At 44.8% G+C, this 24,620-nt stretch overlaps 1 protein-coding gene across 2 annotated transcripts in view; it reads left to right on the top strand.

The window, feature by feature from the left end:
* Positions 1-1,381: 1,381 nt before the first annotated feature.
* The window catches only part of LOC102698741 (mitogen-activated protein kinase 14A), a 37,429-nt gene continuing 14,190 nt past the window's right edge, over positions 1,382-24,620 (top strand). The window contains exons 1-4 of one of the 2 annotated variants that reach the window (XM_006628425.3): positions 1,382-2,083; positions 15,635-15,764; positions 18,579-18,637; positions 24,335-24,446. In XM_006628425.3, coding sequence (XP_006628488.1) covers positions 1,965-2,083; positions 15,635-15,764; positions 18,579-18,637; positions 24,335-24,446 — 420 coding nt within the window. In that variant the 5' untranslated portion in view covers positions 1,382-1,964. The remainder of the gene's footprint in view (positions 2,084-15,634; positions 15,765-18,578; positions 18,638-24,334; positions 24,447-24,620) is intronic. The other variant, XM_006628424.3, reaches the window with a different exon arrangement.

The following is a 24,620-nucleotide window of genomic DNA, read 5'->3' as shown; positions in this document are numbered from 1 at the left end:
AATATTAACTGGAATCATTACTGTATTATTATTACTATTTTATTATGGGCCAGTGCTTATTAGTTCACACCCTTTCCATGGGTATTTACACTGTTCAAAATGTTTAACATTGATTGTAGTTACAAATGGAAACTTTGGAATTAAAATTAAATACAACTGACAGTTAAATTACATTCATGGCCAGCAGGATGACACCGATGAAGAAGGAATAATAATTCCTTACACTTATATAGCACTCTTCTGCAAACTCAATTTAAAGCTCTTCGATGTAATGGGGACTCCCCTTCACCACCACCAATGTGTAGCCCCACCTGGATGATGCAACGGCAGTCAAAGTGCACCAGTACACTCACCACACATCAGCTATCAGCAAGAAAGCAATTCATAGATGGGTATTATTAGGAGTCCATGATTGGTAAAGGCGAGGGGGGACTTTGGCCAGGACACTGGGGTAACACCCCTACTCTTTTCAAGAAACACCCTGGGATTTTTACTTACCACAAAGAGACGAGACCCTGGTTTTATGTCTCATATAGGACGGTGAAGGACAGCACCTATATTACAGTAGTGTCCCAATCACTATACTGGGGCATTAGGACCCACTGAGACCACAGGGTGGGCGCCCCCTACTGGTCCCATTAGCACCAGTTCCAGCAGCAACCTTAGTTTTCCCAGGAGATCCCCCATCCAGGTACTGACCATGCTCACACCTGCATACCGTCACTGGTTTACCAGTTGGGGCTTGCAGGGTGATATGGCTGCTGGGAAAGAGTGAACCAAGATCTCAAGTGAGTATTTTAGCAGCCCACTGAAAAGACACATGAAGTGTTGCAGTCTGTCCTCCATCCAACTCAAGCTTAACTGCGAGCTTTGGTGTTTCTTGAGCCTTTTTGAACTTGCAACCCCCTTCACAGTTTAAAACTGACGTCAGGGAATGAGCCCCAGCTTCAATCCCCGGTGGCTGTAAACATGTAATTTAAATCGTTCTCCGTGTTTTCCTAAAAATGTTAAGAATAATTCTGCTCTAGACAGACTAACGGAAAACAAAGGGGGTAACACTGCAATTTTCCTTTCTTAGTAATCGTTCTGGAACACACTTTTTATAGATCTGGAAAACAAGCAAATGTGGACTCCCGGCTTCGGTTTCTCCACTACTTTAAATCAATGCTGTGCAATACGATGAGTCAAAAGTAAATTCGTATGGATTAATTTTCCACAAGCACGGGGAAATCTGAAGGTATTTTAGTTTTTGTACTCGCGTTCTGTTTTCCTATAGTAATGACAATAGGACAAAACTACATGCTTTGACCTCGCAGAAAATGTAGTCGAGCAGAGAGAGGCTGGCAACTCGATCTTTCTGGAAGGTATTCGTGTCGGAAACTTGGCTGTACCTAAAAAAGAATTGGAAGCTTAAAACAAGCACCGAAAACAAAAGCGAATAACTACATCAGCATCGTTGTTTTTTTTCTGTGTAGCGGGGAAATTCCGGGATTAAGTACGTTTTTCGCTTTTTTTTTTGTTTGTTTCAAAGCGTGAAGCCCTCATCTTGAGCACCCCTACGCCGGCTCGGCCTCCTCGCGCGAGACGCGAGACTTGCGTGTCTGGGCCGAGCTGTGGGTAGTGACGGGAGCGCGCCACTGCAGGAGGAGACTGAGAGAAAGCCCACGGCGGACGGGTCTTTACTCCACTCAAACTTGAGGACTGAAGGGGGAAAAAAAAAAGAGAAAGTGTAGAGGGCAAATCGTTTCAACATTGCAGCGGGCTCAAATTTGCATTTGCAACCAGAGTTTTGTTTGCTTGTCCTTTATATTCGAGCTCAACCCGGTGCGCTCCTTTAATTCCTGGGTTGACGTTGTTTTTTTTTTTAGATTTTTACTTCAACTTACATCTTTTGATTTAAGTGGGGGAAGGAGAAGTTAACTTGATTGACTGCGTGGTGCAGCGGGACTGGCTGTTCTGCAGGAATGTCGCAGAAAGAAAGACCCACTTTCTACCGACAGGAGCTGAACAAGACGATATGGGAGGTCCCGGAACGGTACCAAAGTCTTAGCCCAGTCGGCTCTGGGGCTTACGGATCAGTGTGGTAAATTACTTACTTTTATCACTTCGTGTTATTATTGCGTTTTAATGTGTTTCAAGCGTAGTGTATTTGCACAACTCATTGCGTTATGTTTGGCATCGCTTATTGCAGGCCTGATGGTACATTCTTGCTCAATCAAAGCAACGAATCACAGGCAGGCAGGCAGGCCCTTCTCTGCATGGAGAGATCGTGGTTTCGCGAGTTACGCAAAATAGGTTCAGGACCCTGACCCAGTGAAAGATTTCTGCACTTTTTTTTTTCGCAGCCCGTTGTTTCTGGGGGCTCGGTGTGCAACTGTGTTGCTCCCCATCCCTTTGAATGGCGTGTGTTATTTACACGAGATCCGTGAATCGCACGTCTCACTTTTTATTTTAACCTGCGCCTGGTCAGAGTTTTCTCATAACCCGTTGTGAATTTCCTGTGCTCTCCTTCAAATCCCCAGTTTCGTTAAACTTTTTGTTTAAAAAAATGCAGTTTCCGGGAAGCACTGACGCGCCTTTTGCAGTTCTGCCAAATCTTAAGTGTTTTGCATAGGGTTTCTCAATTGTAACTCCCTAGTGGTTGAATGGGGCTTGTCTGGAGTATTTTCTTTTGACTAGATTGTATCTGTGTCGGATCGTTTTTATTTTTATTTTGTTGCGCAGGACAGAAGTAGCCCTTTGTATGTCGTGGTGCAATTGCAGAACGTTGAGTTGAGCACGATTGCTTTCTGGAGACTTTTTGTTGAAGCCCCGTCATTTATTGTTGCAGTTGCAGTCCCTAGTTAATCTTTCAGTACAGAACGATTTGCACCCGTCTACTGACCCGAAGAGACGCTTTATCATGGACAAACAAAACCAACCACCCGGGAGTGATAAGCTGTGTCGTGTTGGGGGCTGAAATGTGACTCGCACATGACCCCCAGCGACAGGCCGCTTTCTGTTGCCAGATATTTTCATATCTTTCCCAGGGCTGGGTAACGGAAAGCATCAGCTCAGCTGGAAAAGTAACGCGACGGGGTTTCTTCTCATTCACTTGAGAATGACTGTTGTTTACAGATAGCAGTATTAGCATTGCGATTCTGTCAAGAACAGGATGCGCCTCTCACTGAAGTGCACAAATGTAGTTTCATGTTTTTACGCAACATATTAGGAGTAATCGGTTTATAATGTAGAGGGGGCTTCAAGGCAGTGTTGTTATAAAAAAACATCGTGACACTGCGCATCGTTGGTTCTGTTCAGTGCCTTTTCTAATACTTTCAAGTAGACATGACGGTTTCATCATCTTTCTTGGCAAAGGAACACGATCAACTTCTTTTTTTTTTTACTGCGTCGAAACTCATTTCCTAAGTCTGGGTTAACGTCGCTCTCCGGGAATGAAACGTCAAGTTCGCGAATTCCTCAACCGCACCGCCCATGTTTTGAATTATACTGTGAGGTTTACCTCGGCCATTGCATAAGACATATTGACCGTGTACACATGACCAAAACCTCGACATAGCCTTTGACTTGTATATTATGACTCGGCGTGCGCGTACAGTTCAGAGCCTGACAGATGCCTGAGGAATTTTCAAGCGTTTGTCCCTCTCCATTCTTCAGTGTTTCCTCTCCTGAGCCTCCATGTGCTTTTATTTTCTGTAGCCTGATCGTATTGTATGCAGCAGTCGTCGGTTGAGGTAAGACTGCATAATGAAGTCGCCTCGGAATTGCCTGCTGGTATGAGTCACCGGCTGGAGGATTAGTTGGAACCATCCGGCTGACTGCTCGGCGCGTCACGTACAGCGCAAGACCTCGTCTCCTTTCCGAAATGAATTGCAGATGTCGCGCCAGTTAGTTTGCCGTGGAGTGATGGAAAGCATCGTTTTATCTTTGGTTTCCCCGGGAAAGGGATCTGCCAGCTGAGGCGCGCATACCTCCTTGCTTGTGTGTGAGAAGGGGCACCTCGAATTCTTTCTCTCTCCTGCTGTTCCCAGCCTTCACTGAGAGGACGGTGTGCTGTGGGTCCCGCTGCAATGACATGCAAAGTGTGCCTTGACGCAAGTGAGAGAATAGGAGTGCACGCATTCCTCGTGGTAGTGTTAGCAGCTGTGTGGCAGCCTGAGGAGACCGAGCAGGATTTATGTTTGTGAAGCTTGTGGGAATGTGGCGGTGTGGAACAAGCTACCCAGCCACGTGGGTGAAGCCGATACTCTGGCTTCTTTCAAGAAACTGCTGGATGAGATTCTTAGTGCAGTTAGCCAAGCACCACCATATGGGCCAGAGGACCCGACTGGCCTATTTCTCACTTGTGTCCTTTCTGCTGTTCACATGACTTAGCTGTCCCTTTTCTGTAGCAGAATAAAACCAGCAGCATTCCTGTTGGTGGTCTTCGCTTCCATTCGTCTCCGTTTTCTCAAAGGCTGTCTTGCGTCAGCAGAGAGCCTTGTTCCGATCCTGGGCTCTGTCAAAGTGGACGCAGTCCTAAACTGCTGCAGTGAAGACCTTATCTCAGCTAGTGACTAAAAGTGTATCTTCTGTCGCTTGAACTCTGCCCTGTTTTAAGCAATGCTGAAGAAGGGACATGGCCAATATCTGCACAGAAACTGGTAAGGCTCCTGTTGCATAGTAGTTTGAGCTGCTGCAGGTTTTCCTAGCAAGGAAGCTCGTGCTTCAGTGCTGATGGATGCGAGGGCTATATTGTGTGGAACCGTGGGAGTTTTCTAGCCCGTGCCAGGCACTGTGTGTGGAAGCAACGCAGCGGAGAACCCCAGCTGGTGCCACCAGAGAGCTCACAGCAGGTGCTATCGTTGAGGTTTTTTTAGCCTCAGCCCTTCGCACAAGGTTAAGCAGAGCTGGGCTTGTTCGAGGAAAGTCTCAAAGCACTGTGGGAGAATCTGTGCTTGGGGTCAGGAGAACCCCTAGAGGAGCAGTCTTTGATTCATGTGATTTGCAAGAAATCCCCCCCCCCCCCCCCCCCCCCCCAGTCCTGCTGTCATTTCAAAACCAGGCAGTTGGTAGCTTAAGGCCATTGCTTACGGTACATTAAAGAACTAGTTTCTGTACCAAGCAGCACGACTGCACCTGTTTTTCTTAAACAGGCCTAAGGAGGGTCAACACATGTACCAATAATAGTACAATTCACTTGTTGCTTTGTGTGTCCAATGAGGGTGGGGGACAAACCTGGCTTTGTGACATTCTGTGCTGCTATGTGCGGGAGGTGTGTGGAAGCGAATTGCATTTATTTGGAGCTTATCCGTTTTGATGGCGTAACAGGTTTACAGGAAACCATTTGCCGAGCGGCAGGCCCAGCCTGACTGGACGTTGAGAGAGCGTGGCTGAGGGCGGCTGGCACCCCTGGGCAGTGCTGCACGACAGTCCGGCAGGGTGCGGGCGTATTGTGGCCAGCAAGCATCCACTGGAGATGTTTCAAAGAAGGATTTGAATGAATGCTAAAAGACACCCAGGAAGGAAGTAATAGGCTACATCTGTGTAACAGCTACTTCTGTACTGAGCTCTTCGTTCTCTGCAAGGCAAAATCTTTCATCTGTCCCCTCAACACACACACTTTTGCTCTGTTTTCACCAATTTTTACACCACAGTAGGAAGTTTAAAGATCAGATATGGAAAGAATAACAAATTAAGTTGATTTTTTGCCCTTTGCAAAAGGCAGCTGTTACTGGCGATACTTCCTTGACATTTTTTTTGCAAAAATGTGAGGTTGCAGCACTCCAGCTGGGAAAGGCATCTACCTGCTTGTGGAAATCAGGAGCATAAAAGCTTTCCATGGGACTGATGCTGTGCATTCAATTGTTTGGTGTTTTTTTTCAGTCACGTGCTATTTCTGCCACAGATGTCTAGGTCTGTTTTCCTCCCGCTGTATTTCTGCCATACTTGCTCATTTCCCCTAACAAAAAAAGGACAAACTGCTCAGTTCTTCATTCTCGAGTGACCCATGGCCAGAGCATTGTGCAAGAGAGGCTGACAACTGCCTAAGAGACCTCTGTGCTCCTGAACTGTCAGTACCTGAAAATAACAGCGAAATGAAAACGCAGGCTTCTGGTGGGCTGGAGAGCTGCAGCGAAACTCGCAGTAACGTGGGATCCCACTCAGGGGTGTGGCAGTCGGGGTGACGGTGACGGAGATCCACAGCTGACACAGTTGCAGATTTGCAAGTCATGCTGAAGTCGATAGAGGCAGCTGAACACAGAAAGAAAAACTATTGAACTGAATGGGAGAATAATTAACTGCACTGGGGTGGCCGTTTTGGAATGGTCAAAAAGCTGAGCTGTGAACGTACCTTGAAGGTTTGTAAGGAGACGAGTGTTCTGCCTTTGAAGGGGAAGTGCACACTCTCTGATCACAGCTTTCTGAGCACTTCCTTCATTTCCTGGGCAAGGAACAGAAAGAGAATCTTCACATACTGGAAAGCTTACGTAATCTGGGGATCTGCAGACACTTGTTGGCAACGTTCATTTCTGTTCAGGGCAGGAGAGGGCTTGTTACTTTTAGGGGTTGGATGTTTTAGTTTCTCTTGGCAATGCCTGTTTTAACATCCGATCCAGCAAAAAGCTTATATATTCTTCCATCACCAAACCTACCCCCCATGTTAAAACCAAACCTATTATTGTCAAATCCATTGATCTTAGTAGCATGGTTATGCTAGTAGAATCTCTAAATATCAGAGCACGGGCTCCTTGATCTGGAGGTATTCCATTTAGTTCCTATTGATGCATTATTACTGCCAATCAATCAGTTACTGTATGTGATAAATAAAGCCTCAAAGAAGGCAAAGTGCTTTCTGATAGTATATCCTTTTCCCTTCTGTTTTGTGTTGGAAGACAAATGAAAGAACATTTAAATCATACAGCTTTATCAATCTCTGTTAATAAATTGAGTATGCTCAGGCCTTGGGGCTGATCCTGATTATATCAGTGTTTGTGACCATGTAGCTTCCACTAAATTGCTTTCTATTAAAGCTTCATTTGTATTGTGCATAGAAAAAATTGCCTTCATAATGCACTGCTAAGCAACGTGGTTAGTCATGCTTTATTTCACATAAGCAGTCAGTGCATTAAAAGCAGCACTGTGTATTTGACTCAGTCATGATTTACTGTTCCTGAAACCATGCATCATTTTTTTTAGTATAGGATTTAGCATGTGCATTTGGCAAGGTGAAATTGAAACCCATCTGCCACGTTAATCTTTGTCATTAAGTTTAATAATTCGTTAAATGATCCTTTTGCGGTAATGATGCCTCTTCTAGGTTTAGTGAATACCCATTCATTTTAGAATGAAGCAGTTGGATGTCGTAGTGAATCAGATTGAATACACAGGGTCTGAATGCTTATTTCTGCCCTTCTGTTAAGTCGTCAGAAACATGGGATATAAGAACAAGCTGCATGATTTACAGAAAATGGTGTATCATATAATCGGTATCATAAAATGCTGCAGGAAAGCCCTGTGTTATGCAAGGCTCTGAAGGTTACAAGGGTGATGCATAGCTGATGGAAAAATTGTTAAACACCTCTTTATGAATTAGTGTTTGTGCTACTCAGTACCAAAAAAACAGATTTGAGCAAGTTATCAGTTTACATTTTTGACACCTTGGAGAAAAAAAATCCTTAATAAAAATAAAACAGAAATATGATCACATCCCACATGACATATAAAGCCATTTGGGAGAATGATGCAGATTATATATAATACTGTTCATCATTAGCGTAGTCCATGGGTTTCGAGTTTTGGTGCTAGAGGGCCCACGTGCCTGCCAGTTTGTGTTCCAGCTGAGCGCTGTTAGACAATTGAACCTTTAATTGATTTAATAGTAGGATAAATTAGAGCTGTGTGATTGTTTTGAGCTCTTAAACACGTTGGAACAACTTTTAACTGTTGCATTTCATAAATAAACTTTTGAACAGAAGAAAACTTGCAACCTTGTTTTTAACGCCCTGGGGCATTAGCCCATTGCCTTCCCACCCCAACGCCATCAAGTTTTCCTTTAGCTGCCGAGTTCTGAGAGATTGTAAATGAAATCCTTCCATTCTCTAGAAGGCGGAGTGTTTTATTGCTTGTATTGGCACAGCGTTGCTCAAGCATAGCTTGATGAAGTCTTGCCAGGGGAGCTCAATCGTAGTGCTCCTGGGAGAGGGTTCAGCTCTGAGCCTCCTCTGGAGGGAGGGCAGTTCAGAGCTCCTGAAAGAATTCGGATGTTCAAACCTATACATTCTCGGCACTGAGCATGAATGTTATTGTACTTTCACGTAGCAGATTTTGTGGACCTCATAATATCTGAAGCATAGATCAGTCAGGTTTGAAACTAAATGTGTTTTCCCCAAAGTTTTCCTTCCTGGTTTTTCCATAAATTAGGTTATTCTATGTAAACACAAACAAGGCTGGAGATGAAGAGTGGGGAAAGGAAGGGCCTGTTTATTTTTGCCCAGGCGGTTCAGTTTGTGTTCTGAGAGCGGGAGAGGATTTCAGCTTGTCATGTCCCGGGAAGGCGTTTTGGGACTTTTAACAGCAGCCTGTCCTGGAAGGCGCGGAGCTCCTCGTGGTTGGAAAGATGGGCTCGGATCATCTGCCCCTGTGATCCAAACTGTTCCTCCAGGAATGTTCCTGATGTCACAGGGCTCTGGGGATGTGCAGAGATGGGAGTTTTTCCAGCGAATCGTCTGTTCTTGAAATGTCGGTGTTTTGAATCTAATGCATGCTCAGACCCTAAGCTTTTAAATTTCTACTTGAGCTGCTGAAGGCGGCATTGAGGATGTGAGGCAAGGGTTTATGAGCAGACTGTTCAGAGCAAGGGGCCATTGGAAATGTTGCCTGTTTTCAGAAGATTGTTTCGGACTGCTGTGATCTCTGCAGCTCTTTCTGGCTTAGGAACTACTGGCCTTGTCCTTCCTGCCTTGCTTTGGCCACTAAGAGTTTCTGCCCCACTCTGCAAAAACTGGGCCTTTTGAAACAATGCCGGAGCGAGAGAATTATGATCTCCTGGCAGTCTGGAATCAAGCTGCTTGTTTGGCATGCCATCAAGAATGTTTTGTGTTTTTTTACTTGTTTGTAATAATGGGAGCCAACAGTGAGTGCTCTGCCCTTTTTTTAGCAGGCTCTTCCTGTTGCCCTGTAACCATGAATGTTCTCAAGGTGGGGCATGATTACCGCCCGGTATGTCAAACATACAGAATTTCAAAGGTTTTGCCGGAACACTTAGATATCTACAGTAGCAGACCCTGGCACCCTGCAGTGGATTAGTTCACTTGATCAGCATCGTATTTGTCTCGTCTTGTTCACTTGACCCGATCATCGTGAAGCAAGTACAGCTCGCCAAACAGTGATTCACTGCAAATACAAACTAAGTGTGGAACATTGTATCGGGACAGGATACCAATACTGTTGTGTTTGGTAGACAGTGTAGCAAGGGATGTTGCTACACTGTCTAGCCATGCAGGGATGTTAAGTGCTAATTAACGCACAGCTTTCACTGTTTCAAGAACAGTTCATGTGGGGGTGGACCGGTGGCTCTGTGGCTAAGGATCTGTGCCTGTGGCTGGAAGGTTGCCGGTTCAAATCCCACAGCCAGCAGAGGAATCCTACTCTATTGGGCCCCTGAGCAAGGCCCTTAACTCCAACTGCTCCAGGGGCGCTGTACAATGGCAGACCCTGCGCTCTGACCCCAGGCTCTCTCTCTATCTGTGTGTCTGTGTGTCTCATGGAGAGCAAGCTGGGGTATGCGAAAAGACAACTTCCTAATGCAAGAAATTGTATAGGGTTAATACAGTGATGTTGTTGTTATTGTTATTATGTTTTAAAGCCATATTCTGCTGTGCAACACGGAAGTAGATAGAGCTTGGTGATGCCCAACTGGTTTGTGGTGACAGGAAATGGAACTTGGTAATTGCAGTCATTTGACTGTAACATCCACTCCATTTGCATTCGGACAAGCTTTTCCTGGGACGCCTTCAGTGCTTTTGTCGACAAACTTGTTGGTGCCTCTGGAGCAAGCAAGTAGACTTTCTCGAAATATTCCTCGTTTCCTGCGAAGGGGAGTTTAGACCAAGATTGATTGCTTTTGCACAGCGATGACAGTGAGCTAAACTGGAGGCCTCTTGTGACTCGACACCAGTTCCAGGTGATTGGCTGCAGAAACTCTCCCGCAAATTCCAGGTGAGGCTGATCCACTGTGCAGGTGCATGTGCAGACACAGGCTCCTTCCAGGAACATTCTTTAGCCAATAGCTCTCTTTTAAGTCTTTTTCTGTTTCGGTGTGTGTCTCTGAAAAATCTTGTGTTCATCTTCGATATGTTCTGCAGAAATCTGAGCTCTGAGCTAGCTTGATGTAGAAAACCTCACCCTAATATGCTTTGAAGAGCAATGTCCCGTCTCTAAGAAAGTCTCCAGAAAACAAATACAAAGTTAAAAGAACGGCGTGTTTTGTTTTCCAGATGTTTGTATCCAACTCTGCCCTCTATAACAAGATATTGAGAAAAGTACTCTGTACGCTTCAGAGCCAGAGAGTCGCTGAGCACAGATAATAGAGTCCAAAGGTTAATTCCTCATGTAGTTCCTGCTATAGGTGACTAATATTGGAATTTTCAGGATTTCATAATCTTAGGCTGCTGGGTTTGGGTGTGGCAAATATGCTGCAGCTCACGCACTGCTCAATTCAATGTCAGTTTTAAGCCTTCAGTTGGTATTTTTGGGTTTTGTAAGTTTGGGGAAAAAAGTTATGGACGTTTCGGTTTCCTCGCTGCTTATCGTTTCTAACTGAAGAGGAAGCCGATGAAAATGAAAACTGGGATTGAGGCAGAGATTTATGGTACTTGTTTATGAGGTTGGCGAGGTGGAACGAAATAAAGAGAAAGCAGAACTTCAGTCTCTGCAGTTAAATAGCCTCTAAAAAAGTTCCATTGTGCAAGTGTGCTGAATATGATCTTTTTTTTTCTGCTGAGGAAATATTTTTCTGCAGATTTTTTTTTTTACCACCATTTAGCTGGTAGGGATCTTCCTGAATACTGCTTGCATATCATTTTAATTCAGCCTTCCAAGCTTGGCGTTCAGTGGCTGTTAAGTGCAAAAGACGACAGCCACAGGAAAGGAAAAAGCCAGCTTCTGATTTCTAGTAACTGAAGTTAGGTTCACATCTAAAAGAAAATGAGTACAATTTTACAATTTTATGCCAGCATCCATATCACTGCAACTCACAACTGGCAACCCACTGAAGCTAAGCAGGTGTGAGCCTGGTCAGTACATGGATGGGAGACCTCCTGGGAAAAACTAAGGTTGCTGCTGGAAGAGGTTTTAGTGGGATTAAAACTCTGTGTGGGTCCTAATGCCCCAGTATAGTGACGGGGACACTATACTGTAAATGGGCTCTCTCCTTTGGATGAGACGTAAAACTGATGTCCTGACTCTCTGTGGTCATTAAAAATCCCAGGGCGTTTCTCGAAAAGAGTAGGGGTGTAACCCCTGTGTCATGGCCACATTTCCCATTGGCCCTTACCAATCATGGCCTCCTAATAATCCCCCTCTATGAATCGGCTACATTACTCTGCTCTCCTCCCCACTGATAGCTGGTGTGTGGTGAGCTTCCTGGCGCACTATGGGTGCCGTCGCATCATCCAGGTGGGGCTGCACATTGGTGGTGGAGGGGAGTCCCCGTTACCTGTAAAGCGCTTTGAGTGGAGTGTCCAGAAAAGCGCTATGTAAGTGTAAGCAATTATTATTATTATTATTATTATTATTATTATTATTATTATTATTTATTATTGTTGTCTTTCCACACGTTAGGATTTTTACAAGCAAATTTCAAAGTCAGAACACACAATTCATGATGTTATTGCCTTTAGAATAATGGAATCAGCAGAATTTGTTCAGCCAGGATAACTGGAACTTAAATACTGATTGTTGTAGCTCTCCGTGTACAGCTCCTTCTGTATCGGTTGCTTGTGCCAGAGAGCTGTGTGTAGGTAACAAATCAGAATGCATGGAGCTCTAAAGATGACGACACCTAGCAGGACAAGTAGCCCTCCTTCAGTTGCTCCTTATCCCCCACAGGCAGTTTTTAGAATACACTTTCTGTCACCTTTTGTAGCTTGGAATTGGGAGCCTTGTGATTTGGGAGCATCGCTTTGCACTCATTCATGGAAACAAATGGCAGCCTAAAAAGAACGTTCCCTAAAAAAAGAACACCAGCTGGCCTTTTGACTTTGCATGTGGCAACCGTTACTTTTGTTGCTGAGATGAGATCTGGCTGTTCATCGGGAGAGCCAGAGAAGTTAATGAGAGCTGGTGCACTTGGATATGAACTCATTTCACTTGTTCTTTTGTCTGGCTGGGAGCTGGGTTCAGGGATCAGTTGCAGAGTTGCATGCAGTCATCATGACTGGAGTGCTGGGTCTGAAGGAGTTAAGCAACACTGGCTGAGCTCATTACAGCTTGAACCCCTTGCGGGAGTGTGTCAGGCTTGGCAAACTGCCAGGTGCTGCAGGGTTTGTATCTCCTCTCATGTGCTTGGTGTTTGTGTTGCATATACGGACTGACAGGCCAGACTGTTAGGACCCCCAGCTTACACTTATATAGTGCTTTTCTGGACACTCCACTCAAAGTGCTTTACAGGTAATGGTGATTCCCCTCCACCACTACATCCACGTACATGATGCGACGGCAGCCATAGTGCACCAGTACGCTCACCACACATCAGCTATCAGTGGGGAGGAGAACAGAGTAATGAAGCCAGTTCATAGATGGGGATTATTAGGAGGCCATGATTGGTAAGGGCCAATGGGAAATTTTGTCCAGGACTATAAAACCCTCTGTAACGCTGTTGTACTTCAGGGCTCTGTGGGAAGTCCATCTTGTGTGCGTCTTCTTCTGACTTTCTTAGGAGATGGCCGTTTTAGTCACAAACTCCTCTCACCTTGTTGGCCTGTGCAGAGGCACAGCACATCTGTAGTTAAGATTATTTGCTGCAGGTTCCTGATACTTTGCCCGGTGCGTGTATTGTCTGTGTCAGGATCGCTCACTCTGGTGTGACAGGTCTTTGTGGTGTGAGCGCATCTGTTTGCCTGCCTGGATCTGTTTACCTGCTTGGATTATGGCACCGCAGCAAAGCAACACTGTTAATAACCCATTGGAGCCAGGATCAGCAGGGACACAAGGTTTATTTCTTTAGAGTTTTAATTTCCTGTTCAATTAAATGATCATGAAGCGATGGGAATAGATTAAACAGAGAATCGGTAAGTACACAGCCCAGAAGTTATTTGCACGTCATTGTGATGTGTGCTTGTCAGAAACGTCATAGAATGCGCTTGTAAACAGAAGAGGTTTGAAAGTATAACTTTTATGTAAGATAATTTTTTATATCTCACCTTTCGTGACATCTCAATGGACTGGAAACAAGAAATCTGACAGAGGCTGTACATAAATGAATGTTGACCGTTAAGACAGGATTTGAAAGTGCTGACTGACTTGTAATATCTGATAAGGGCTGGCAGATCATTCCATGTCGTTGGAGCAACAGGGCACAGTGCACTGCCTTCCAGGGTGTGGAGAATCGTGTTGTATCACTGAGAGAAGCACCTCCAGGTTCTCCACTCAGAAACTGCGAAAATAAAGTTCTCGTGCCCCAGACGAATACGGCAGTGGCAACCAGAGTCCAGCCCCCCTCTCTCTCATTTTGAAATGGCGAGCAACAGCGGAACATTTAAAGGATTAGCTGAAGTCTGTGTCTGCTTCTTTCTGTGGTGTTTGGGGTAAGATCTGACGCATACCACTTGTCCCATTTCCTCAGCCAGCCCTTGATTTACTAACGCCCGGTTCACCTGTTTTGGTACAGCGACAACTGTACACATTTCTATATCTGTTTTTCACACTTGGAGCAATTTCTGTTACAGCAAAGACATGTCCTTTATAGCTGAACCAGGATGCCATTCTCCCAGCAGGACATCCAGCAAAACGCTTCCTCGCTGTGTCTGTGTTCCAGCAGTGCTTGCACACTTTATCTGTCTGTACTAGGGGGAATACAGGAATCATCACAAGCAATAGTGTTCTTGCCTTGGCAGTTAACGGCTATGGATTATGTTCTAGACGTCAGGAACAAATCATACGTTTCGACAGGAAAAGTCGTGGAAATAGACGCTTTCCAATATTTCATGTTAGCAACTGTTTTCGAGGAGCGAATTGCGTATGTGAATCGAGAGATGGGTGTATTTGGCTCCACAACTCTTTGCTAGTCGTGACAGCTGACTTCTTATAAGACTTAGTCGTTTTTCCACATTGAGGAGGCTTCCAACCTGGGACGAGACTGCTTGTTGGCAAACGTGCCTTCTGGTGTATTTACCAAACGCCCATCCATGAGACAGCCAAAGGTCGCATCGTCAATCCTCCTGGGTTCACCCACTGCGACCTTTGACCCTGTTGCGGTATCAGGTGGTCAAGCTCACCTGAGGTGTCGCTGCCAAGAGAGTCTCCCACATTCCAGGCTGAAACTATTACGGTAACAAAAATGCTTTTGTTTACTGTATGTATATTTTTTATTTTATGAACTTTTCCTTTTTGGAAATGCCCCTAAAATACAAGGCCACCTTAAATTTCAGTCAGTAATGTATATTGTTGAAAGCATATGGTCATGGATTTTAACCTTTTTGTCATTACCTGCCTTGCAGCTTTCTCTCTGCTTTCAGTATCTTGGCAGATGTCATTGCGTGGGTCACGGCATTCAAGATTTTATCATGACCTTTCAAGGCCAAGTGGAAAAATGGGGTGTGGGCCGTCACACCACTTTGTCCTTTGTAAAACCTGTGCTGAGCAGATTGTTCCCAATGTGTCTCACTCTCCTGCAGTGGTCTGTTGCTGCACCCAGGTCTGAGTAAGAGACGTCTTTGTGTAAACAGGAGGCCCGTGACACTTGCATGCTGTGGCTGATTTTTATTGAAGTGTACTGGGATTCTGTTTTCCAGTTGTACAGCCCTGTGTGAAAGTTGGTGAGGAGCACGCGTTTGGGTCTGTGTTTCTTGCGGGAGACTGTGCCCCAGATTTGGTGCTGTGGGGTCCGCGTTTTTCTCCCAGCCTCCCCCAGCCTGTCCGTCGCCGGAGCTCAAACCCTACCATGACAAACCAGCCAGGCTGCTATGGAAACTTCAGAACAGCTTTGCCTTTCGCCTTTTTTTTTTTTAATATGTTATTTTTGTCAGGACAGGAACAGTTTGTGCTGAAGTTGTGCAACTGAATGTATTTGAAAGGCCAAAAAAGCGCACGCAGGGATTCTTACAAGAAAGATTCTTTGTCTTTAGGGAGATGCCTATTTTTAGGAAAGCGGTTTACTGGAATTTGGCAATTGAAGTGGAATAAATGTTTCTGCTTCTCGGTCTCATGTCAGGAGAAATTTCTGATGGCTCCTGACAAGAAGAATTGACCCGTTGTGGGAAGTCCACCCAGTGCGTCCGTTGTAATTGAAGACCGTGCTGCTGCTCTGTAGTGAATACAGGAAGAAGAGCCCCTTGGGGAAATGGAAGGGATTCAGAACGCGGCACGCAGAGCTGCGAGGTCCTCTCTCTGATCATGACATAACGTTGTCGGTGTGCCTTCCTTTTCCCTGCAGCTCAGCCGTCGATGTGAAGTCGGGCCTGCGGGTGGCCGTGAAGAAGCTGTCCAGGCCTTTCCAGTCCATCATTCACGCCAAGAGGACATACCGGGAGTTGCGGCTGCTCAAGCACATGAAGCACGAGAACGTGAGTCCTGCTCGAGGAGAACCCCCCGGGCAGCTCGGTGCCGGTCACCTGCCAACACCCCTCTCCCGAACACCAGACAGGTTACATACTAGAGGAGGCCATTCGGCCATTCCAGTGAGCAGAATCCAACCACCCAGTTGTTTCTAGTAGGAAGCTAGAGTATCCCCGTCAACATTGCCTGCGTCGCTTGTTCCAGACTCCCACAGCCCTTTATGTAAAGACGCACCTCCTGTTTTAGTTTTAAGTGCACTTTTCACATTGTTCACTCTTGTGTTCTCTGGTTTGTGTTTCACTTTTGATTCTGAAGAAGTCCGCTGGACTTTGCCAGTGCCTTAGAGGATTTTGCGTACTCGTCAGGTCTTGAAAACTGGAGAGCTGTGCTGCCTGAGGCTGATGGGATACAGGGGTCAAAGGCTGTAAACCTGATTGAAGCTTTGACTCTGCCACTGACTGAAAATGTGAACTTGTAAAGAGCAACAAGCTTCCTGCGGCCTCCTTATTGTGATTGTATCTACAGCCGCAGCCATTGACTCGTGTCTAAGCCACTTTGAATAACAAGCATCTTATAAGTCTTTTTTATTCGTCTACCGGTATATATGCTTTTTTGCTTTATCAACTTGTAAAAAAATAAATGAAAACTTGAGAAACCTTGAACGCTGTTCAGTTTAGTCTGCAAAATAATTGTTAAAAATACCTAAAAAAATTATTTTATTTCACGCTTTTATATTACACTCGTGGTCTAGAAAAATCTTTTGTTTTTTGTTAAGGTAGTGTTGAAAATAGGGTGCCTCCTGCACACCTGAAAGCTCGTCTTTGAACAGTGACAGCGCTGCGAAACCGAATGTTGTTGTTGAGTCACGAGCAGGCTTGACGGCTGCTTAACGTACAACAGCACAACTGATAGATGTTTATCGCCCCAATGCAAGACTGAGCTGTCTGGAGCAGAAGAGGAAGGCTTTATGGAGTGCTGTGTCAGCCACTCTCAGCATTGCATTTCTTGTTGTCAAACACCCTACGTTGAGCTGGAGCCAGAGATTCAATAGCAATGCAGATGTTTGGACACTAGCAAATAAGTACACATTGAAGGCAGTCTTTATCCCAAACATCATTTATTTAAACAACTCTCAAAATAGTGGGCCTTTGTATTGAATTTATTTTAGTTTGTTTAATCCCGTTGCCAGGCTGTGTAATTTGTTTTGCCTAAAAAGCTCTTAATTTTTTTACAATTTTGAGAAGAGAGGTCTTGAAACAGGACACCACAACCTGAAAACAAAGAAAATGCCTTCTGAAGATCCATGCCCAGTTGAGTTGCTAAAGTTTCAAATTATATATCATTCAGTTGTGCCCTCTGTCAAGTAATTAAAACAAATTGCCTTCAAGAATGCCCACCTACGCATCTGAAATTAAAGGATGTTCAGAAGCCACAAGTTGAGCTAATTTCCCTTTCTTCTGAGCATTAAGAAATATGCGAACACAAAAGGTCATGTTCACCAAGCGTTTAGAAGTGTTACAGAGATTCTTCAGAGATTTAAGAGTGTGTATCATGATCCTTTGCTTGTTTTGGAACAGTTTACGTGAGGAGGTTTAATAAATACTGAGAGTTTCGGTTATCGATAAACGCAAGTCATCAGCTTATAAACTTTTCTGGTAATTAGAGTAATTGTTGCAAGGCAGTTACAGTCTCCAAATTGTGTGTCTCATGAAGTGTCTTGCTTTGAAGGATTCTGCACAGTAAAGAATAGTTTAAAATTTAGTAAGTGCTCATTGTTCAACTTTTATTTTCTACTTTTGTTTGAAGGAAAACAAGTAATGGGGAATTTCTTTACACAAAGGGTTGTGGGGGTCTTGAGTAAACTGTTCACTTGCATGTTGATAGCCATGGATCCTTTAAATGGCAGTGTGAAATCTACAAATCCATAAGCAAACAGTAAGCAGATAAGCAAGAAGGCTCATATAACCAACTCTTGTTTGTAACTTTTGTTTTAGAGAGAAGTGCCTTTAAACAGTGCTGTAATGTTTCCTAAAATTAAGTTACTTAAGTGCTTGTCCACATTGGGTTTACAAGTTTGTTGGCATAGTGTTTTAGAGGGCTTAACCCAGATTTTCTGTCCTGCTTAGTGAAATACAGTTGGAGGAAGAACCTACTTAGAACAGCATTGGACCAAGACCACACACTGAGGTCTTGTAGTTATGTCAAGCCTGCAAACCACTATAAAGATAACACGTGGTCTCATAAAGCCTGATTCACACAGGACAAAGAATAACCGCATTAAGTGGTGGTTTCTGAAAGGTACCCCACTTACATTTCTGTCAGATTCTTTGTTTCTCTTAAGTGTCTCTGTCTGTTTTTCAGGGAACTCCTGAAAAATGTCAGACTTCTGGCACTGTTTCCTTTTAATTCCATGCAGAAACACCAGCGTCAGGACTGATAAGACATTTTCTTTTGACCAGCAGTGCAATTTAAAATGTAGTAGAGCAGAAGATGCCATTGTACGAAAAAGCATTAATTCACCTTTCAGGAAAGCAGTACCCTGGAGAAATTAAATTAAACTATGCTTTCTGCTTCAGCTAACAATTCAGTGCTTGCATTTTCTTGCATTTGAATTTGGATAACTTGTTTCTTTACTGCACGTCTCTCCTGTACAGAAGGAAAAAGTGTAGTATACAGTGTTTGTTGTTTATAGTCCATGTGCAGAAACAATGTACTTGGCTGGAAGTTTTCTATTAATCCAAAATTGCTTGACCTTCTACACTTTAGATCTTGGTGCACTATGTGCTGTACTCGAGATCTTACTGTGTCTCTCTGTCTTTCAGGTGATTGGGCTCCTGGATGTTTTCACTCCTGCAACGAGCCTGGAGGAGTTCAATGATGTGTAAGTCCGAACGTGCCAGACTGCGAGAGTTGCTTTTCTACTCATTCTTCTTTTAGAAAATGTGGAGTTGGTAGCAGGTATGCCATTTCCTGCACAAGGTGCTTGAAAAGTGACGTGGGCTCTTCAGGAGATCCTCTATTGGTTCAGTGTGGTCACTGTCTGTGTTCACGATGGCTTGCACAGACGTCGAGCTTGGTCGCCTCTGCTGTGGCCCTATGTTTTCTTGTGGTCTTGACACGCAGTTGGTTTGCCTCAGCCCAGTTATCTTTAGACGTGCCCTCTTGTAACAGCTGCCTTCACAGTTCTTACCTTTTCCTGGGACCTGTTTTGTCCTTTGCCTTCCAGTTCCATGCACGATAACGGTAAGAAATAATAGGTAAATAATAGCTTTACTTACAGGAGGGGATCCACTTCATCCACCCCTGAAGTGCAGGCGTGGCTGTATTTATGTACCAGCAGATAAAATGAAGGGAGAAATTTCGGGAGGCAAGATGGTACAAGCCCAGAGTGGAATTGAGCCAGGAGACGGAGGTTAACATCCCTTTACTTACAAGCAGGGCCCCTTCCTAGTCCACCAACGCCCCTTCATTCTTTATCTTGATTTGAGTGTTTTTATAAGAAAATATGGATCTGTTTTTAAATTAAATGTTGAGGGTTTCAGTTTTCTAGCTCCATTTTAAATAGCGTGATGCACCTTTTGTAAATTGGGCTACCTGTAGTGACGACAAGAGTAGGTTCAGCCTGACTTTGAGGAGCAACAGCAAAACTCTAAACTAATTGCGGTTGAAGCTACAGCAGAGCCCCCTTGCAGCAAGGTTTGGTTGTGCCAGCAGCAGCACTCCAAGCCTCTGCCAGCCCCCACTGGCACCATTGATTCCCACAGTCGCAATCCTCCCATCGGTGATCTCAAGACAGGCCAGGAGGCCGTGACGCCAGGAGAGGGGATGTGGAGCAGTCAGACCACCCAGCCAGATCTGTTCCTGCTGATGTCGGAGGCCCAGGCCCAGGGGACCGGCCCCTAGTAACAGTACAGGTGGACAGGGATGATCCCTCTTGAGGATAATGCACAAACGAGAGGAGAACATGACCACTATCAGTGGCACCTGCAGTGTGTGAGGAGGTGCCTACAGGGGACTCAGAACCAGCTTCAAGTGCTTCCCTCTACGAGGGTTCAGGTGCACTCTGTGAACTTCAAGTTGAGTGTTGAACTTAAGGAAATTTAAGAGGGTTGATGGTTAGGAGTTTTGAGGTCAGAATTCTTGTGATCTCATATATTGTCCCAGGGACTAGCTTCAGCAGTGACCTTATTCCTAATTGCCTGCTTTTCCTGAGCTCTGGGTGTCTGGACTCCAGTCACTGTTGAGCCTGATGGGCCCAGTTTGTGAACCTGGACCCGATACTCATTTATTTTATATTCTGGTCCTGATTTCCATGTGAAACTCTAGAAGTCTCCTCATTCACTTGGACGTCTCCAGGTGCGAGTGGTTTGCGCATCATGCCAGGCTGTGCAGTGCAGATTTTGTGTTTGAAAGTTATATCCAGCATTGCCTGTTGAGCATGTGCGTGCGCTCGGGCACTGGAGTGGAGACAGGAAAGTTGTGTGGTTGTTGTTTTTCTTCTGGTCTCCTTGCTTGTGGCCGAGCGTGCCGTGTTCTGTGTTAGTGTTAACAGGAAGCTCTAATCGCGGTCATGCAGCAGTAGAGATGACTCAGGTTTCAGTGCCGCCCACTCTGAGGCAGACTGCACGATGCTCGCACACTTGGGACCTTCGCCACGGACGCCTTTCGGCAGGACTGTGGGACTGTGGACATAAGCGCCAGGACTTTCGTTAGCCCCTGGTTAAAACTGTTCAATAGAACCCTTCTGTTGTTATAAAACAGGCACAGGTAATGAATCTGGCATGCAGCACCAAGCAGAAAAGGGAGAAGGCACCATCGCTGCAGTTTTTGGCAACCCAGCTTTGTGCTTCCTGCAGGGCCTGAGCTAGATGCTCACACAGAAGGCTTGTGATAACACTGCAGCGGGGAGCGATAAAGCCGAACAGTCTCAAAGGTTTCTTGCGTGTGTCTTGGCTAGGGCTCTGTATATTGTATATATTTATAGGGGCAAGGTAAGCCTAGAAATTTAATCTCCACCCTAAACTCCTCAGGAAAGTGTCTCGCACCTCACCTGTACATTGTAAGGCTTTCAGTTAAGTGACTTCTGCAGATAACTTTTTAATTTTCTTTTGTTGGGGCCTTGTTTGTATCTTGTTTGCAGGAGTGGTGCAAGAATGATTCTGCTGTTAGGGAGATGCTCAGCGTTATTCCCTGCGGCAGGCTGGTTGATTTTGTTTCTGTGCCGCTTCAGTCTCGGGATGCTAGCAGTGTAAAGCACGTGTGGGTGTCCGCAGTGTGGACGAGGAGCTGCACCTACACAGGAAAACTGCATCCATTCTTCTACGGTCTCCATGGAAACAAACTCACCCAGTTGGCAGCATTCTGAACCTGCAACGATTGATGCTGACCTCCAGTTAGGTGCCAAAATACGTTTACTTGGATAAAGAGTAACACTGTGAAATTATTAATCTGTTTTTAAAGCACATCCACAAACGAGAGGCCATTTGTTTTTAGTCTGTTCGGTAGTTAATCTGTCCAAGGATCTAGTTTGTTGAAGGAAGCCAGGGTCTTTGATACAGCAACATGGCTGCATAGCTTGTTACAGACTCCCACAGCTCTTTTGTACCTTCACAGTATGGTATGATCGTTTACTATTGGCCTTGGCTTACTCAGTGTGCAAGCCATTCGTCATGTGACCGGTAGCATTCTCGGCAGTGCCTTAAAGGAGAGCTTTCTCCAACTGGAGGAAGTGGCCAGCCCTGCGCCATTTGGGAATCCCTGTCGCGTGTGATTAATGATGCAGCCTGGGCTTGATCCCGTGACACCCCTGTGCTGTAGAGCTCGTGCTGTGAGCCAGAGTTACACGTACGGGCGGTGTGAAGTGACGTATGATTGTTCCTAGCTTGTTTCTGAAATCAGGATATCACTTATGTTTTACCAGGTGAAGCGGTTTTTCAAAGAGTCGGACTTGGCCATGTCTGCTGTGGTCAGCCTACATTCACTTCGTGGACTCCCATTAGTGAACTTGTAGTGGGGGAGAAAGAGACTTCTTCTCCTTCTACCGGTGGAGGTCAGCCATTAATGGGTTAAGAAAAGCAGCACTTGTTTTCAGACTGCCTTGATTTGCCCTCTGCTTTGCTCTCCCCTTGAACTGTTGCCCTGGGCCCTAAGGGGGAGAATAGAAACTGAGTGTCCTGCTGTCTCAGACTAATGCAACACAATATTAGGGCATCTGAGGTCAAAGCAGGAAGACAGCTGTGTGCACAGAAGGAATCTGAAACCATAGTGTTCAGGCCTAGGGAGCTACTGATCAGTAGGGTGTCATTTAAGTTACAGGAGGTGCTAGTGGTGTGGTTTCTGTGTGCTGACTACTCGGCTGCAGCTCAGCTAACTGGAGTGAAGGGAGAATTGTGAAGGTGGAGGACAAGCCAGGCCTGTCGTGGAGTCTGTGCCGTTGTGGGAACTGTCCGGAAACGACAGCTAAGAATATATCTAAATTTCTCGGAGACCTCTGGACCCCACCCGGGGGATGCTGGGACAGAGGGTATTTAGAGCTATACTATTTAGGAACAGGAAAGTCCGACTGCTTCAAGCACACTATGCAGCAGTCTGGTCATTTGTTACAGTAAACCTTGCTAGCTTGTGCCCTTTAAGATAGAACCACAAATCTAATATTGTGTGTGCAAGGTGATATTACTTCCTGGCCTCTTTCAGTGCAACAGCTAGGCATGTTTTTGTTGTTGTATGTAGATCACAGTTTTTCTACTTTTGCAAAGTTGTTTTTTTTTTTCTGGGGAAGACAAATGACCAAGTAATGAGTTGTTTCACAAGGCTTCAGTTGCGAGCAGTCACAGCTGTTCAGTGTATAGGTGTACATTGTGTACCTAATGGCATTCCTTCTGCGATGGGGACACTGATAGGTGCTGTTAATGGAGTGGGAACAGGCATGAGAGACAAAGGTTGGGCTGAGTTGAGAAACCACTCTGTTCCTGGAAGTCTTTACTCCCAGATGGAAATGGGTAAATGAAAGTGTTTCTCTTCCAGTTTTTGTAGGCATAAATAGTCTTTACCTTTGCAAAACTGCTTGCTTTGAAGCGATGCTTTTGCTGATACGATCAAAAGAAATTAACAGTGACTTCAGAGAGCCTCTGTTCTCTATATGGTTTCTCAATATAAGAAATGTGCAGAGCTGACCAAAGAGCTTCAACAATTAATGTTGAATCTCAGTTTAAACCAAATTCATTTTTTTTAAAGCAAGCACATTATTTTTTTAATTTCCATTTCTGTTTTGTTGATGTTGTTCGGGATGTTTAGCAATAAATGTAGCGTCAGACAGGAACATCTGTTCTATAAAATAAGTGCTGATTGGTAACCGCGGTTGTAATAAAATTGTTGACTTTGGTGGATACTTAGCTGGGAAAATATTTGACCTTTTAGCGTTTTGTTTTCAAATTGAAGCACACAAGCGAGGAAAAGCAACAGCCCTGATGCAGTTGGGAAGAAATTCTTGTCTACAGACCTGATGCACAAATACAGTAAAGCACTCCTGCATGCCACTCTTGATTACAAGACTCTCAATGTACATCACCTACGGTTATACTTGTACTAAACTCAAACGTGTGTCGGAGAATTAAGACCAGAGAGAAGAAGGAAGGCAGGAATCGTTTTGTCTTGGGGAAAACAACTTCAGAAAAGGTGCAGCTTAAAATACAGAAAAGGGGGCTGTTCATTGTAAACTGGGGCTTCAGATTGTTGAAGAAGGAAGGGCTTAAAGGAAGGAAACGGAAATCTTCCATTTTCAGAAAAGTGCAGAGTATTGCTAACCGCTCTGAGCTAGTTAGTGAGTGTTTGGTGAAGTAATTCGTCTAATAGTCAATTACTATATGGCAGTGGGTGGCTCTGTGGCTGAGGATCTGCGACTGTGGCTGGACGGTTGCTAGCTGGTATCCTGCAGCCGGTGGAGGAATCCCATTCTGTTGGGCCCCTGAGCAGCCGTATAGGTGGCTGACCCTGCGCTCTGACCCCAAGCTTCTCTCCCCGTCTGTGTGTCTCATGGAGAGTAAGCTGGGGTATGCGAAAAGATGAATTCCTAATGCAAGAAATTGTATATGGCCATTAAAGTGATCTTATCTGTTAAATCAAGAATGCTCATCAAAGCTTTGAAGGGCAGTTGGAAAGGACAGGAAATAAAGCAAGAGGCCGGCAGCTCAGTTCAGAGAGTACCAGTTTGTTGTGCATAATGTATTGGAATATGCTGTAGTACATTGGGGCTGACATGGTGTACTTTTCTCCTTTTTTGTCTATGAAATTTGTGTCTGGCTGCGCTACTTGATCTATTGAAGTCCTGTATATGGAATTCACCCAGACCAAGAAGGTTAATCCTTCCCTTGAAATAATGGAGGTCGATGAAGTGGGTCCTCTTCCATACGCAAAGCACTCTGGGAAACGTGTACCATAAATGCAAGGCGTTAATTATCCTCTTGTGTTTACAGTCCACTTCATTGTATTGTTTGTCAGACATCTGTTATTTCAGAAAACATCGAAAGTAAATGAGCAGAGATTTAGTGCTGGTTCTTGAACTCTGTGTTTGTCATTGAAGGTACCTGGTGACTCACCTGATGGGTGCCGACCTCAACAACATCGTCAAGTGTCAGAAGCTCACAGACGACCATGTGCAGTTCCTCATCTACCAGATTCTGCGTGGCCTGAAGGTACAGACTCCTGATACATACAGGAAGGACAGAAGCAGTTGCCAATGACAGGAAGCCTTTCAGCCCATATAGTTTGATAGTTATTATTAGTTGCTATTATTAGAATTATTAGTTACTCATCCAGTTGTGTCTTGAAGGAATGCACTTTCACATACTTTCCAGTTTGATTTTGAA

The sequence above is a fragment of the Lepisosteus oculatus genome, chromosome 5 (genome assembly GCF_040954835.1).
Source record: "Lepisosteus oculatus isolate fLepOcu1 chromosome 5, fLepOcu1.hap2, whole genome shotgun sequence".
NCBI lineage: Eukaryota > Metazoa > Chordata > Actinopteri > Semionotiformes > Lepisosteidae > Lepisosteus > Lepisosteus oculatus.
The sequence above is the reverse complement of the archived record's forward strand: the minus strand, read 5'-3'. Positions and strand labels throughout refer to the sequence as shown.